The 16,225-nt window shown below is 39.8% G+C and overlaps 1 protein-coding gene across 5 annotated transcripts in view; it reads right to left on the bottom strand.

The window, feature by feature from the left end:
• Positions 1 to 445: 445 nt before the first annotated feature.
• ARHGEF12 (Rho guanine nucleotide exchange factor 12) overlaps positions 446 to 16,225 on the bottom strand; it is a 76,012-nt gene continuing 60,232 nt past the window's right edge. For all 5 annotated transcript variants that reach the window (XM_086626820.1, XM_086626821.1, XM_086626824.1 and 2 more), the window contains 14 exons: positions 15,277 to 15,402; positions 14,350 to 14,464; positions 11,646 to 11,746; positions 11,351 to 11,428; positions 9,768 to 9,843; positions 9,188 to 9,355; positions 8,590 to 8,677; positions 7,622 to 7,711; positions 7,393 to 7,469; positions 6,786 to 7,013; positions 4,947 to 5,432; positions 2,948 to 3,261; positions 2,090 to 2,162; positions 446 to 1,479 (listed from right to left, as the gene is read on the bottom strand). In XM_086626820.1, coding sequence (XP_086482946.1) covers positions 1,469 to 1,479; positions 2,090 to 2,162; positions 2,948 to 3,261; positions 4,947 to 5,432; positions 6,786 to 7,013; positions 7,393 to 7,469; positions 7,622 to 7,711; positions 8,590 to 8,677; positions 9,188 to 9,355; positions 9,768 to 9,843; positions 11,351 to 11,428; positions 11,646 to 11,746; positions 14,350 to 14,464; positions 15,277 to 15,402 — 2,031 coding nt within the window. In that variant the 3' untranslated portion in view covers positions 446 to 1,468. The remainder of the gene's footprint in view (positions 1,480 to 2,089; positions 2,163 to 2,947; positions 3,262 to 4,946; positions 5,433 to 6,785; positions 7,014 to 7,392; positions 7,470 to 7,621; positions 7,712 to 8,589; positions 8,678 to 9,187; positions 9,356 to 9,767; positions 9,844 to 11,350; positions 11,429 to 11,645; positions 11,747 to 14,349; positions 14,465 to 15,276; positions 15,403 to 16,225) is intronic.

The following is a 16,225-nucleotide window of genomic DNA, read 5'->3' as shown; positions in this document are numbered from 1 at the left end:
CATTAAATGGTTTAAAACTTGGGAAGAGGGTGCAAAAAAGACTGCCTTACTCACTTTCCACTAGTGGTTGTATTCATGGTGTCTGTAATACCGGGTACAGCTTGAACCACCCTATGCCAAGCAGGTAGTGCCTGTCCTAGGACCAACTTCAGAGCAGGGGCACAGCCAGCTTAGGTTGTCCAGTGTTAGTTCTGCTGGTAGCCTGACAGTTACCATCTTGTTCCCAGACTGGAAGGAATTCCAACAGCAAAACCCATTAGAACAGGCCTAAGGAAATACTGGAGAGCTGTTTCAGCCTTCTTTGTTTTGCACATCTCTGTTTCAGTGAGAATACATTGGCACAAATCAGTTTAAAAAAAAAAAAAAAAACACAAACCAAAACCACAACCCACAAACCAAAAACCAACCCAATCCCCCCCAAAAAACCCCAAAACCCACCCCAAGCCCTCAGCAAGATATACTTTCAGGTACTAAAACTTACTGGCCCTATAATCAGCAGTACCTGTGGCTAACTCAAACGGCAGCCCTTATTCATTCAGTAGTGAATCAGGGGCAGATCTGCCCCACATCTTTGAAACACTTCTGGGTTTGCATTTTTTCTTTTTGATCCAGAGAAGAGTTACAAAAGTGCTGCAGGTCCAAGTATTTTTATCACTTTACAAAGGAGACAATGATCAAAGCCAACAAAATCAAGAAAAATACTAAACCTATCTTTTTCCTCTCCCAGCCTAATCTTGCATGTCAACAAAGGAGACCCTTAATGGGAGAGTGGAGAAAGAAAATTTGCCCATCTCAAGTGCCTGGCTATTTAGTGCATGGAAAATTCTTGTTACACATGTGGTGACATGAGCAGTTCCCATGCAATTGTTGAATACAGATAGTTCCAGCCACAAGTCATCCTAACACCTTCATAAGTAGCTCTTCGCATGGCAGTTTGATTGCCAGCAGGGAGGGCAGAGTCCAGTCCAATGAAGTAAAGATACACCCAACATAGGCACACCCTCTCCCTTCAGACCTGACTTTTGGTTCAGGAGCAGTGGCAGGCAGGGTGTACTACATGCAGAGGGCTAGAGCTGTCACTACCCAATTAAAATAGAACAAAAAATGCAGATTAAAAAATTAAAATGTGCTTTTGATACACGGAATGAAGTCAAATAAATACATTGATTTTTTTTTAAATGTCTAAATACATTTTTATATCCTACACCCAAAGCTCTGTACATTTGGTTTGGTTTTCTGTTCTGAAAAATGGATTTCTGGAAGCAAGGAAAGGAGCAGAATAGAATAGACTTCCTCACTGACAAGATAGTGCAGATGCCCCACAGGAAAAGCACCCCATGCCCACTTTGCTAAAGTATGGTTCACGTTTGATAGTCCAAACCATCTTGTCTCAGAGTCCACAAGTAAGACAGCGGGTGCTGTGTCCTGATGCTCTTCATCCAATCTTCAGCCACTCCTGAATACATGACTAGCTTTTGTCTGAAGGAGGTAAGAAAAAAAGAACAGAGGGTGGTGAGAGATTGGGGGTGCAATGAGAGATGAATGCCTAACATTTCTGAACATCAGTACTAGCAGAGAAAGCATGTTATGTGAGAGACAGCATGCCCATTTAACCTTAAGACCTTTGTTAGCAATTCCAGCATTTACATCTCTAGGATGCCTAAGGTCAATTTAAAGGGACCTATGGCAACCAGTTTATACAGTATCAGAGACATCCCAGAGAAAGAAGAGACAGATTGTAATCATCTCACACGTTCAGAAATCTTCCTTCGGGACTCTACATCAATCTAATCTTCTTTGAAAGTGAAGCTGTACACCCTGAGATGCAGGACTTTGGCAGGTAGGGGTGAGACAGCTTGCAAACAACCTTTTCAGAGGAAGGAACAAGCTCCTCTGCACATGACAGTCTCAATGGATTCAACTGACCTTTCTTAGAATCAGCTTGGTCTCAGCCCTACGAGAGCTGCTGCAGTAGGTGAAACCTTTTTTGTGTGTGTGAGAAACATCAATAATTGACTTTGTGCTCTTTGTTTAATGTCTGAAGCTAACGTGGTATATGCTTCCAATTATAGGCAGTCTGGTTGTGTACCTGAGTGCTCTCCTGTGGAGGCTGATCCAGCCAGCCCTTGGCGTCGGAGAATGGTGTAGTCTTCTTCAACCTCCTAAAAACCAAAAACAAACCCAAAACTCAAACAGCTGTTTCTCTATTTACCAAGGGAACAAAGAGCGCTTCATATAAGAAAAGAAAAGTTTCACTGCAGGTGAGTGGACTGGAATCACCCATGTTGCACAACGACCCACAATGGATCTTAACTCCTTTACCACCATCTTTATCAGGCCTTCCATACGCATGCAATATTCCACTTGCTTTTCAGATTTCCATTAAATTAAAGGCTGGCTACTGACTTAACGTGTTGGTATGTCTCACACATCGAGATGCTATAAACCTTCTACAGCCATGACTATTATGTATAGAGAATCCCCATCACATACGAAAAATCATTTTGAATATAGTGAGGCTGAAAACCGTTATTTGGTATACTGCAACTTAGTGCCTTCGTTTGACATTAGCAGCAGTATGCAACGGATTTGATAAGTCTTTTTATGTCGGGAATTCATATTCCTTAGGCCAGTGGCCCCTTCAAAACTCCATTGTTGCAAAGTTGCATCAGTTTTGTCCTATCCCTCAGGAATCTCTCCAAATTCAAACCAAAGCAACACACATACCCGCTAGCTCTAGCAGAACTACTCGCCTCTCGTAACCCACAACTTAATGCAAGCTAAACAGCACCAAGTTTCTGCTTCAAAAACTTCCAGAGGTAAGAGCCAAAGACAAAAAAAGGCATGATTGTCTTTCTTGTCACTCAAAATTATTTTCAAGTTTTCTTATAAAACAAAAGCCAAGGAATATGAAAACCCTGATACTGCAAACAGAAACATAGCATACCTTTAACTTTTCAAGGTCATCTTCTATCTTCTGAATATACTGCATCATCTGCAAACGTGACTCTGAAGAGAAGCGAGGGCTTGCTACAAATGAGCAGGACTCTTCCAGTCCGCCCCAGCGTGAAGCCAACATCTCCTCAGCAAACGGGGAGCCTCCTCCATCTGACTGCGTGTCCCGGAGAGAAAGTGGCTGCTGCGGCGCAGAGTCCAAATAAGTGTGGCCACCTGCAGTGCACTGGAGAACTAGAGACGATATCTCGTCGTCTGTGGAGCTCTCCTGCACTGTTCCATATCCATCAAGGATCAAATAATTTCCTGTTAAGAGAACAGCTTTTTAGCAACACCTCCAGCTCAATAATCACCAAGAACCACTGAACTGTAGGCAGTTTAAGCAGACTTTAAGAAAGATAAGTAGTGAGAGGCCCATCTCCCAAGACATTTTAACATGGTTAAGAAAAAGCATTTGTGAACACTACACAGAATAGTGACTATATCAGACCAGACTAGTTTGGTTCTGAATTGGGCTTCAGAGATCATGGCTGGTTTTTGGACTGCAGTATGAGAATTACATGATCAGATGAGCTAATCAGCCTATCTTCCTGTTTTTCCAAAATCTATGTTTCTGTTATAACGTCTGAAAAACCTGCACTTACACTAATGGCACCCAACAAATCAGACTGCTAGATTTCTAACTTCCACTTACTAGCTAAGGTACTGAGGATGCTTTCAGATGGGTTAGCTTTAAAGCTTAGCTTGCTGATGATATGTTAAAAGATGAAGCAATTCTAGACAGAAATGCTTTCACAACCTGCATCTAGCAATAGGATTATATTAAATAATTTCTCTACAGTATTACAGCAAAGCTAGCAAGTGGAGTCAGAATTGACTAAAACCAGGTCGATCTAATTTTGATGTCCCTGCACAGTTAAGAAAGTAAACAGCATAAGAGGTGACAAATAAATTAGATGCTTCAAGTTGTTGGCTCAGTTTTAATAATTTAAAATGTCTCAGTAATTCAGAGAAAGAAAAATTATTTTCAATATGTAGTTGTAAGGCAGCATTCAGTCAGTCACAAATGGGCTTATTCACATTGATAGAATCCAGTAAATATATTTAAATATGCTTTAAATAAAAGCATATTTATGGATAACAGATTTCAAGACTAGTAATCATACAGAATCTACCTACTAGCAGCTACTTTTCCTACAACATGCACATGAGATAAACCTCAACTTGTGTGCAAAATTTAGTGCAGCGTCACTGTGTCGGCTGATCAAAATCACGGGGCTTTACAAACACAAAGTCCCACGAAAGTGCTCACACTTGCTGTCTTAGAGCTAGTTTTCTGCTGAGTTAACAGCTCTACAACCTTCTTGAAGGCTAGAAGAGATCTACTTTGAGATGCTGCTCAGGTAACTGCCAAATATAGCATATGTAGTAATAATAATAGAAATAACAAAAATAATAAGCTTTTAAGAGCTTCAGACTGGGGTGAGGTCGCAGGAGACAATTACAGTGCAATGCTAAACTAAGTTCCTTTTCTCAAGTTTGATCAGGAGAAGCCAACACAGTATCTACAAAATAGCATAAGTCATGGAGGCTCTGTTTGTACAGGCTAAGGAAGTGCTTTGCCTTCAGGGAAAACATTTTCCATACAAGGTCCCAACAGTCAGTTGAGAGATAAAGTGGTCCAGTGGCAACCACAATCAAGAGCTTGCATTGTGCCCATACCTCTGCAATTACAGTCTGTCACAGTGTATTAACCCCACAGTATTTCAGCTTCTCCTTTCATAAAATGGAGAATTCATTAAGTACATGTTTGCACAGCCCATTTCAGGGCTCAAGGACTGAGAGTTAACTTTAAATGTTCTATACCAGATAAGCAAGAGAGGAAAACATACTGTGATTTTCTTTAGTATCTTCTATTTAAAACTGAACTCGAGTCCCTTATAGCGGCTCTGGAGAGACTATCATGCAATGAGTAAATGAAATACGCTCACCTGAGATCCGTATTTGCACATCCTCTTCCTCCTTCCTCTCCATTAGTTCACTTTCAGATGGATTTTCATCACTGTGAGCTTCTCGAGCATCAAAAAAATGCTCCCCGCTTTCATCAGCACCCACCCCTTCCAGCTCTGCGTTTGAGATCTCCAGATTCATGCTCATGTTGTCTCTTGCTAAGTTACTACTTGATCTGGGGTCTCTCGCTATCAGCTGCAGAGCATCCCCTGAAGCTGGCGATTCAGCTGAAGTCCGAAGGCCATAACTAGCTGTGGACTCACTAGCTCCGGTTCTCAGAAGCGTTCTGTCTGTTCCAGGCTGGTGACATTTGTTATTGTCAGAGTGCTGTAGTCCAGGCTCACTTCCACTCTCCGTTTGTGCTTCTTGAGAAACGGTCCTAAACCTAGGAAAGCGCTGCCGGTCTTCCAGGGTCCCCTTCTCAGAAAAACCAAGCTGTTGTACCAACAACTGCTTCAGCAAGCCCACTGCAAGTAGAGAAAACGTTCACAAGGCTTCACAGAGCACAGTCTCCCGAACAGTGATTAAACTAGACGTAAAGGCCAGCCTTTCAAAAAGGCGTATCTCACAGCAGCCAGCCCTCTCATTGCTCTTAATAGGAAAAACAGGGATAAAAATAAATACGTAAGGTCTGAAGCCTTACTCCACATTTTACCTTACAAGCAAGAGCAAACATGTCAGTGCAAGTTCCATCTTGCTCAGGGAAAAACAGAGAAATCATCTACTGAAATTATCCAGTAAGTTAGCTGGAGTGCAGGTGAGTGCCCAGGTTTTACCCATGCCCCCAAATGAACTAAAAACCATGGCCATAGTAAAGGATTCCCACCCGAGAAGCAAGCATATTGAGAATACTCCCCTCAACTCTGAAATGACAGATCAAAAAAACTGAACACACATTTTCCCTAAAAACGTCATGCAAATAAATATATGCCTATTTGAACTTCAATCCACATTCCTTTAGCTCTCAAATTATCCCAACCAAACGCTTCATAATAAGGACACATTGTTCAAAACAAAAATATGATACTGTCAAGAGCATAAGAACAGTGTTCATTCTCAGCACATAATGCTTGTGTAACGCCCAAGAAAAGCTACGATTTCATACAACAGAACAGTCACTCAGATGAGTGGAAGGCTCTTGTCACAATGTGAGTGACCCACTGCTGCTGTTAGAGGGTTGGTCTTTTAAGTCTGAACAGTCACGAGACGCCAGGTCACTAATACTATCTTTACACACCCCGCAGACTAAGGTTATTTTATTGCTGGTCTCTGAAAACAAGCACCAAGAACATTCGTACAGCATTCAGAATTAGAAAAGGACTTTGAATCCTGTAAGACGAAGCATAAATGGATAAAAAAATATGCAAAATCATGTTCTGCAACTCATGCAACTTCTCCTATTCTGCTCCAGTGCTACGAAAATAAATCCACAGGCTAACTACATTGTCTTTTAAAAAACTGCTGACTAGCAATGGTACTGTACAGCACTGCACAAAATTCTGCAATATGATTTTGTCAAAGTATTTCATGGACAGAAAGTAACAATTCATTACTGCCATCATTTTATACATGGGAAAACCACAGAAAAAACAATGAGATATCTAAAGCCAAAGAAATGGCCAGTATATGAATTCAGAACTTAGAATCCCTTGTTGTCAAAGCCATTTTGTTTTGCTATGCTGTGATCTACAGCACAGAGAGAACTGGTATTTAGCAGAAATGGGCTTTAGGCTTTATTTTAGCTCATTGATTTAGATGGTTGACCTAAAATTTTCCACCTCCAAAACACATCCCACCAGACACTGTCCACAGATACTTACAGTTCCTTAATGCATCCAATGCCCACTGCCCTTCTGATAATGAAGGTAAACTGGTGGTTGTGTCTTCAAAGCATGCAGAAGAATCTTTAAGTGTCACGTCTGCCTGCTGCACTTTACCAAATTGTCTTTCTGACACAAGAAGACTTTCTACCTTGGACTTTTCAGACATCATAGGTGAAGAAGACTGAGCATTTACTATTAAGTGAGATTTGACGCCCGAATCTTTATCTAGTAAACAGAAAACATACATTCAGGTTAAAGAACTATGTCGAATATGACGATAAACTGCAGAAAATCCTGCTTCACGCAGAAATCTCTGAAAACACTACAAAATACAGTTCTTGCACACGGGCTAGGTGAAAGACCAATTCTTTCCAGGGGACCAAAGAATCTTTCCTAGCAATTTATAAAACAGACTGAAATAATAAGAAGTACATTTCCAAGAGGTTCAGTATCACTTCTCTACATAACTTGCAAAGAAAACATTCAATTCCAGAAAAACGTCAAAGCTACCAAAAGATCCATAAGCCACAAGGAATATGGCTTGGCACATTTGCACTCCATGCAGCAAATTTACTGATACCATTTACCCAGAGCACTGTTTTACCTGGACTTGGTAGACCACTGGCAGGAATGTCATGCTGCTCTTTGAGCTTCTGCTGCTCCTCTTCTTCACGCTCTTCTCTGCGGGGAGGAAAGAATGAACACATTCTTTTAGTCACATGTATCTGAATCGCTGCATGAGAATCAGTGCTTTGGCTGGCAATCTTTGAGCAGAAGAAGGGGTACTGGAAGAAGAAAAACTAGCCCTTTGTCCTCCAGCTACTTCTACTTACTCGCCAGGTCCTGATGGTGGTAATGGAATCACTCTTCCGGTACTCCCCATTTTTACAGTTCCTGCCATCTGAGCTATAAGGTCCTGCCATCTGCAGTAGAAACATCAAATAAAAATATGCAAGACATGAAGCATAATGAATATTTCTCTGTTTAACACCTCTTAAATCCAGCTAATATTATTACTGCTTTTCTTATTAACAGAAATATCTATTTATTTTTTTTTTTTAATTCCATTACATTCGATGCCTCATTCATATCTTGCAGCCACAAGCAGAACAGCACAGCACAATGCTCACCTCATCAGGGTATTCTTCAGCAGAAGGAAATGAATGACAGGACCTTAGCAGGAGCTGTCAGGTAAGGCCATTATTTTATATATAAATATATATGAAAGCATTAAGTAACATTTCACATATTACCAAAGAGTTTCATATATGACACGCTAGAAGTGTTGCTGTGTATCATACAAATAAGTCTATGCCCTGCTTATACTTTAGAAGAAAAGCATTTTTACCAAAAAGGAAAAAGCACTTAGCTAGGGAATCAAATCCATGCATTGGAGTGCTTATGATGCTAGTATAACACTTGACGCTAACTGGTTCTGCATGAAGATGCAGAATTATTTCAGTTACTTATCTGGCAGCCAGTCACATAAGACTAGAATTGCAAGGGTAAAGAAAAGCTTTTTTGACATCAGAAAAGGGGTTGGAGTGAGCCAAACAGCAAGCAACAACAACAGAAGCACTGAGTGTATGTGTGGTTTGGGTGGGTTTTTTTCTCACTCACTAAGATACGTGTATACACCCTCCTCCTGCTCTTTGGAAGTTTGGAGAGACTATCCTTGGATACTTCCTACATGGGCCAACATAGCTATGTTTTTGAGTAAGATTAGAGTTACTACAGGCAAGCAGATGTAAAAAAATCTCTCAAGTACAACAAATCAGACAGAGCTGAACCAGTTACTTACACATTCTTTTCTGAAACAGTCTGTGCCACCAGTTCATAAATATGAGCGCCGTTTTCTGACATGGAGATGACGAAGAAAGCTTTGTTATCTGAAGCAACACAGAGAGAGAAGAATTTAAATAGACGCCTTGTCCCACATAGCTTTCTGAAAATTCCTAAAACTAGGCACAATCCCAACCAGAAGCAATCAAAGAACAACATGAGATAACCCTTCAACACTTTAATATACAAACATCGATTTTTCCCTATCGAGGAAGTTTCTGTAGTGTAGTCCTGAAAGAAAAGAGCCACTACTGCCCAAACCATTTTGAAACAGATTTTATTTCTCCTCTTCCCTCCTAATAATTTATAGAGTAGCTTTCATCTAATACAGAATACTTTAATTTAGAAGTCTATTTAAAACTCATGCTATGCCTATTACTGATGCAAAGAAGTTAAACAGCTCACACACACAAAGCAAGGTATCAGAACAACCAAGAATTAAGCCTACACATTTTCCCATGTTCTTCTCTGGAACTCTAGACAAAAATATCTATCCTCAACTGATCTAGTCTTCATTTTTGGCTTCCTCTTTTGCTTTCTCCATGGGTCACACTGACCTGTCGCCACCTGACGAACCAGAACGGTGTTCAATTTTATGATAGGACTGAAGGTGTGTTTACTATCAGCTGTCGATGCCAAGATTTTACTGTGACACTTCAGTACCAGTTTATCATCTTGTTTCTGCAACAGCACCAGGATGTCCTCCAGAAGCAGAGTATAGAGATCTGCACAGAGTGCAAAAGAACCCGGAATGAGTTAAAGATTCATAGCTTTATATCACACCCCTGCAGAAAGAAAGAGGCTGCATTTTTGATTACTCATGCAGAGGCAGTAATCAGTGCTATGCCATTCTAGGCAGAGCTTGCAAATCTTCCTCATCAAAACTACAGCAGAAAGCTACAGATGGAATTGGATCATCTCATGACTGACTGCTGTGTCCCTGCATGGCCTTAATGATACTCTGGCACATTTCAGAATTGACAAGAATAATTTAATCAGCTCTGAGAAACACACAGGCATTATTATAGGTGGCAGTAAGAATCCTAATTGAAAACCGCACAAATACTTTCTCTTTCTCTCCTTCTCAGCAAACACATACAAACCCACCTTTAAGTCAGTTGATAGAACAGGACTCACCGAGAGTTTTGTCACGATTCACCTTCCAAGTTAGAGGACCTTCATGAAGCATTTTTCTCTTTGTTAGATCCAAGTTCTGTCACCAGAGGAAACAAAAAAAGTAGTACTGAAACTTCTGTGGAAGCGAGTAATGATAAAGCATGGGAACGTCAGAGGGAAGGCTAGAATAGGAACTCCAGTTTGCAGATGAGCAGCTAAACCCAGTCTGGAAAAAGAAATGTAGAGCAGGAGCAGGGCGTGCTTGTAAACCAAAATCTCGTGAGAGGTGTTTGCTATTACTCTTCCTAATTCAACTGCTGCAGATGCTGGGGTCACAGGGTAGAGAATTTTCCTACTAAGTCAAGCTAGTAAGGCATCAGGATGTCATCTGATTTCTAGGAGGAGTTTTTCCAATATCCCCTATAAATTTGCAGTGCTAGTATTACAACTAGTCAATGCTTCAGTACTCGATTTGCAAGTCAAGTGTGCCTACAAACGATATACAAATCATTCCAATGATCTGATGGACTTTATAATGTCAATGCGTTCTTCAGACATTTCAGTGCTTGTGACATTTAGATCTGCAGACAAGTAGAAGTGACAATTTTCACAAGTCATTCCTTCCAAGTTGTAGAGTCTACAATCAATGACAGCAAGATTTCATAACTGCCAGCGAGTTCTTCATTTCCTAACTAAATGCTTGCAAGTTTATTTGGGGAAGGCTACATGATTCGGTTTTATAGAGAAGTCGTCATACAAAAATTGCTTTGGATACACACTGACTTTGGAGAAGATCAGGGAGTGACAAAGAAACAATGGAGAATCTATACAAGACACAGAAATAGATAGTGGCAAAAATTAAGAACTGGGGATAAAGTATCAAATCGTGAGGAAAAGGTGCAGAAGCAAAGGGAGAAGAGTTCTTGTGTGGAAGCTACCTCTTTGCAACAGGTGTGAAAGAAAAAAAAGATTTGTTTCAAGTTGCAAGTGCCCATTGGTACTCATCACTCGAGATATGAAAATTTCATAAAGTTACTCCTGCTCAAAGGATGTCGACAGCAAGGAACCAGCTTCACTAACGTAACTGCAAGAATTTACAGGGCAGTACTTTTAGCACTGGACTGGGACTTTATTTGGCTATACCCATAGATGTCCTATACAAATCAGCCTGTGTGCAAGCTCTCCTTTTAAAGCTAACTGTATTGCTACACCTCATGGCTCTCTGAGGCCTCTTGACTTCCAACAGCATACCTAAGATACGATCATGTGAGATACATATCCATAATGAAGATTTATTGTCCACCAGCTCTCTCACATGTGATACAGGACGGCATTACCTTGCAGACCATTAAGATTTGTTTCACAGAATTTACAAGCTTCATCAACACTTCTATGTGCAGAACCAAGTCATTACATCCACAGAGATCTTCAGGGAGGTAGTGAAACTCAGATTTCTGAGACTAATTGTTTTAAATTTTGTATAGAAATATTATCTCCAAAGACCATTTCACTGTACATCAGAAGACTGCAGCAGAAAGTCACAAACTGAACAACAGGGTTGCAATCATGATTTACATACAGATTGCTTTAATGTGGTCACTCACCCTGAACTCATCCATCATGGGATCCTCAGACTGCTTCAAGTAGGACAGGTCAAGACGACGCTGATAATCTTCCAAATGCTGCAGAAAACACAATCAAGATGATCACTTTGATTAGTCAAAGTCACTAGCATCAGAGTGCAGGCAGTTATGAACACTTCCACACATTCCTGAATGCCTGGGATTCCTACTCTCACAAAAACGCTTGTGCCAAAAAACATCTTTAAGTATAATATGAAGTCACTAGTACAGAGACTCTTAAGTGTCTTCTTTTACAGTTGCTCCGTTCACCTCCTACCTGCTTGTTCTCAGATTCTTTGACAGCCTGGTTCACGTGGTTAAGGATCTGACGACAATGATCTGCTGCTTTCTTCACTTTCTCTTTCTCTTCAGGCAGTTCTGCAAGAGAAAAAGGAAGTGTAATAATGCTTTCCAATAAAGGTTGAAAAAGTCAGAAATCTAGTGCAGTTTGCTGACCTCAAATTTGAGAAAGAGAAGTTAAATTTGTAGAATAGCATATCAACAAGAGGTTGATCAATCAACGTATCAACAAATCAATTTCAAAGGTGAAACAACAAAAATAGATTTGTGACAGGAGAGAATTGATTCTGCCCTGCACAAGACACAAGTCTCTGATGATCACCATATGCAGCACAGCACTTGTTGCTCTCCCTTTTTTGAGGGGCTTGCGACAACTCTTCACTCCACAAACATCTATCTGGGAAATCTAAGGGGTTTACTAAGACTGCACTGTGGTACAAAGAGTCTTGGGGTAGATATCTAAAATCACACTCAGTCAGCTAGCCAAAGTCCCAGGATCCAGCAACTGACTACCGCATTTCTCCCAATCCTTTTTGTTTATTTATTTTGGAAGAGGAAGAAACAGGCAAAGAAACATAAAGCAAAATATATATATTTTTTAAAAAGTGTTACATAATAACCTTTTCCATCTAGATAGCTGTATTTATTTGAACCGCTTGAGAAAAAAGCATCTGTGGCTACGTTCATGCAGTCTGATTATAAAAATCAGTCTTCCATTACAGCAAGAGCAAACAAGAGTTATCTTTCCAGCCAGTGTCACTAGATCATAGACAGATAGACATAGGTGAACCTCATCAATTCTCACTACCACAGTCACATTAGGAATCTAGTTAACAGGCAAATAAACAAGTACATCAAGGATAATGGAGTACCGCACGCTTTCCTAATTATGATCACAGTGAACTTGTAAATGCAGTACATTTTTTTTATGAGTAACCAAATTACGCTGCAGAAGGTAACAGTAATAAACCTGAAAAAGTATTTTGTGGTATTATTAATCATATTTTCACCTGTTATGCTGGAAATATCTTTTGGTGTAACACATCCTAGCTAAACTCCACCTTCTGCAAGAACACAGAAACATTCTGTAGTGCTTTAGAGATGCAACAGATGAGGAAGCAAGGCTACATTAAGATTCTGTTGGTGTCTATTGTGTAGGAAAGTATTTCTTGCCAAGTTCAATCTGCTTCAAATTCCTAGTTGACATTATATTGATAACATACAAGATTTTTATATGAAGCTTGTTTTATATCAGACTTTAGGGGTGTAGGTCAGACTGCACTCTGAGCACGCATTTTTCCCAGATATTGGGAATTTTGAACAAATAGTACTGAGAATTGATTTAAAAAAAAAAAAAAACAACAAAACCAAAACAAACATCCTTGGTTGATAACAAGAAAACTTTGACCTTAAAAAAAATCAATTTGTTCTGTATTATCTGGTTTTTGTTCTCTTCTTAGAGAAACATGTTGATTTGCTATAAACCTTAACGCCACATGATTTTTGCTTAGGTTTTATAATACTTTCCATTTTCTCTTTCTTGCTCAGAAGTATGCTCTATGTCTATCCAAGTTTGTTTAAGCAATAGCATAACTTTACAGGTTTTTATTATTCTTCGTTGTTCACATTTTTACGTTAGTAATGGACAATTAGGGACTTCTGTTATTGAAGATCTTATTCTTTTTCTCTCAAATGCATCAACATGGAAATGGGAATTCACTTAAATGGGTTTCTCTTAATAATTTGATCTAGCTATCTTAATGTCCTGAATTCAAGAAAAAATATGTTTATCAGAGCATATTTACCATTGAAAACCAATTTATTGAAACAAATTGAGTATCATCTTTAGTGATTGAATTCTTCCTAGCTATTTCCTTCTTCAAGATTAGAGAAAGGAGTTAAATATATCTAGAAAGAACAGGCATGCTAATGACTATTCAAAACAATAGCACAGATGTAACTTGCCTCTCGTAAATTCCTAAAGTTTTGGTTGCTAAGAGCATGTACTAAGGAAGGAGTTACACCATACCCACTCTTTCTCCTCTATTTCTTTTTCTTCTGAATGTAATTCCAACTATTGACATTATCACACACTCTTATACAATCAGAAATATAAGGGCGCAGAGAAAATATTTTCTTCACTTCCATTTGGTTGTCATAATCATTATAAACTGTTAATAACAGTAATAGTGTAAAACTAAGAAACAGGCTAGGAAATGGATGGTGGAGAAGAGATAGTTGGGAATTCCTGGTTTTCTTCTTCAAAAAACTCATAGCAAATCAAGTTGTTTTGCCAGTAACTTTCATAAGCAGAGTGGTTTGATTTATCTTCAAAAGTTTAGCATTCCCTTCTAAGTTTTTAAAACCACATTTAAATGATTGTATTGCAGTCTACATACACTACAACCCTATGCAGACTGTCATTCACTTACTTCACATTGAATGTCCTTTTTATTTTCCTAAGAAGGAAAACGAATTTAATTTAGAAGCAAAGACTGGATTTATTTATTTATTTATTTATTTTAACCTGTCCTCCTATGTGGAAGGCAGCAGCAAGGTCACAATGAGAACAGATAGTGACCCATAAAACTGAACAGTTCTTCAACACATGCTTTGAAATCACACATTTGCCTAGAAGAGCAGCTGAGATGCATGCACAAACCCTAGTGGAAAGGCTTTACCTGTGTACTTAGCAATGTTATCCAGCAGAAGGGGGTACTTAGTCAACCTCTGCATCTCTGTGGGAATGATATCCTTCAGCTGCAACCGGCGACACAGTGGATTACTCTCAGCATCCTAAAATTAAACAGCACAATAACAACATTTGTCATTTTTATTAAGACTATAATTACCTGAACGTGTAACATCTATTCATCACATAAATGTCTATTACTTCACTTTCCAGTAATTAAATACAAGACAAGAAATGCCCAAATCTATCATTCAGACAACACATCCCCTCTCCATTTGCAGTTACATATAGGAAAGGCTCATCACAAAAGCAGTGGCTTCCTTCCCTCATTACTTCACAGAGCCCTGGTACCATCTCCAATCAATCTCAGTCACCACCATACAGGGAGGACATCAGTTTAGGCTTTCGCGCTCCAGCAAAGCTGAAGTACATTTCTCAATATAACCTCAACCCTCGTATTACCGGAGTTCTTCCCAGCCTGTGGTAATGAAAATAATGTTCTCTCCTCCAAATGCCACATGTATTCAAGCCCCCTTCTTCCTGGCAGTCAGAATAGGTGTATATCATCTGTCTTCTGCCCGTGGCATGCATCAAAACTGCAATACTTTAAGCACTTTTCCCCACAGAAGTACTCATCCTTGGGAAACAGCCACCTCAACTGAGATGCCACCTCCTGCCTGGGACAGCATGTACTTTCCTGCATTCTATCAGGACATTCTGTGTTCCCCAGAATGAAAGGCTCCTCCCTCCAGAAACTATTAGCAGAGATAAATACAGTTTTGGAAATGATCCCAACCTGAAGACAATATTAGACATGATGTCATTAATTATAATAACTTTATCTACAACCATTCATTACGCTATGCTGGCCACCAGCCACAACCTCAGGCAGCTCAAATCCTTGCATAAAATTCACCTGCACGAAAGTCTGGAAGCGAGAGTCCTTCTTCTGCCGCGACTTGATGACCTCTAGAGCAAAGGGCTGGTTACTGCAGAAAGTGGCAGTTGCATGTTTCAGCTTCTCCTCTGCTGGTCCACTAAACTGTGCCAGAAAGTCAAGAAAGCCAAATTTAGACAGACTCAAGTTCCAGCATGTGTCACTTTCAACAGACATAGTCACGCAGCAGAACTGGTCTCACCATGGAAGAAAGTAACTACTGGTAAAACACGAGAAGTAATTTTCTTCCTGTTTTTAAGGCATTGTCTTCCCAGTCTGCTGAGGAACCCTTTTACATCTCAAACTCTACAGTTCTCCTGTCTCCAGCCCTGGCACATCCAATCCTTTCCATAAATGCCCTGCTGATTCAATGGGGCAATACAGCACCACATCTCCAGTGTCAGCCATTAGGCAAGCAGAAATCCCTGCACTCAGCTGAACAACAAGGGATTATGTACCAGACTGCTGGTCAGCAAAGTCAAGACCAAAGGTCACCTTGTTTCTCAGAGACACCCATGCTTAAACACCAGAATATAACATAACATAACAACTTATTCCCAACGGCCATAAGCAAGGCTGAGAAAGGTGGTGCAGATGACAGATGGTTAATCTGTTACTGCAACTCTTTCCATTCCTGCTACTCATTCTGTGATACAGTGCAGTAATTCCTGAAAATACTCACTCTGGAGAATGAGATCCTGTGTTTTGTTGTTTTAGACACTTAGCCAGAATACTACGCAAGGGCATGTAACTATTAGCTTAAGGTCTAGCTTACTAGAGCAAGTATTTTCTTGTTTTTTCATAATACAAAGAAGAACTGAAAGGGCTGGAGGTGTTTCTTTACCAGCCACATCTGATTTTCATTTTCTTCCTTTTTTTCCTGGAATACTAGACAAACAATGGGATATAAATAAAAACACCACAAGAG

Source organism: Tauraco erythrolophus, chromosome 26 (genome assembly GCF_009769465.1).
Source record: "Tauraco erythrolophus isolate bTauEry1 chromosome 26, bTauEry1.pri, whole genome shotgun sequence".
Lineage (NCBI taxonomy): Eukaryota > Metazoa > Chordata > Aves > Musophagiformes > Musophagidae > Tauraco > Tauraco erythrolophus.
This window is presented reverse-complemented; position numbering and strand designations above follow the sequence as displayed.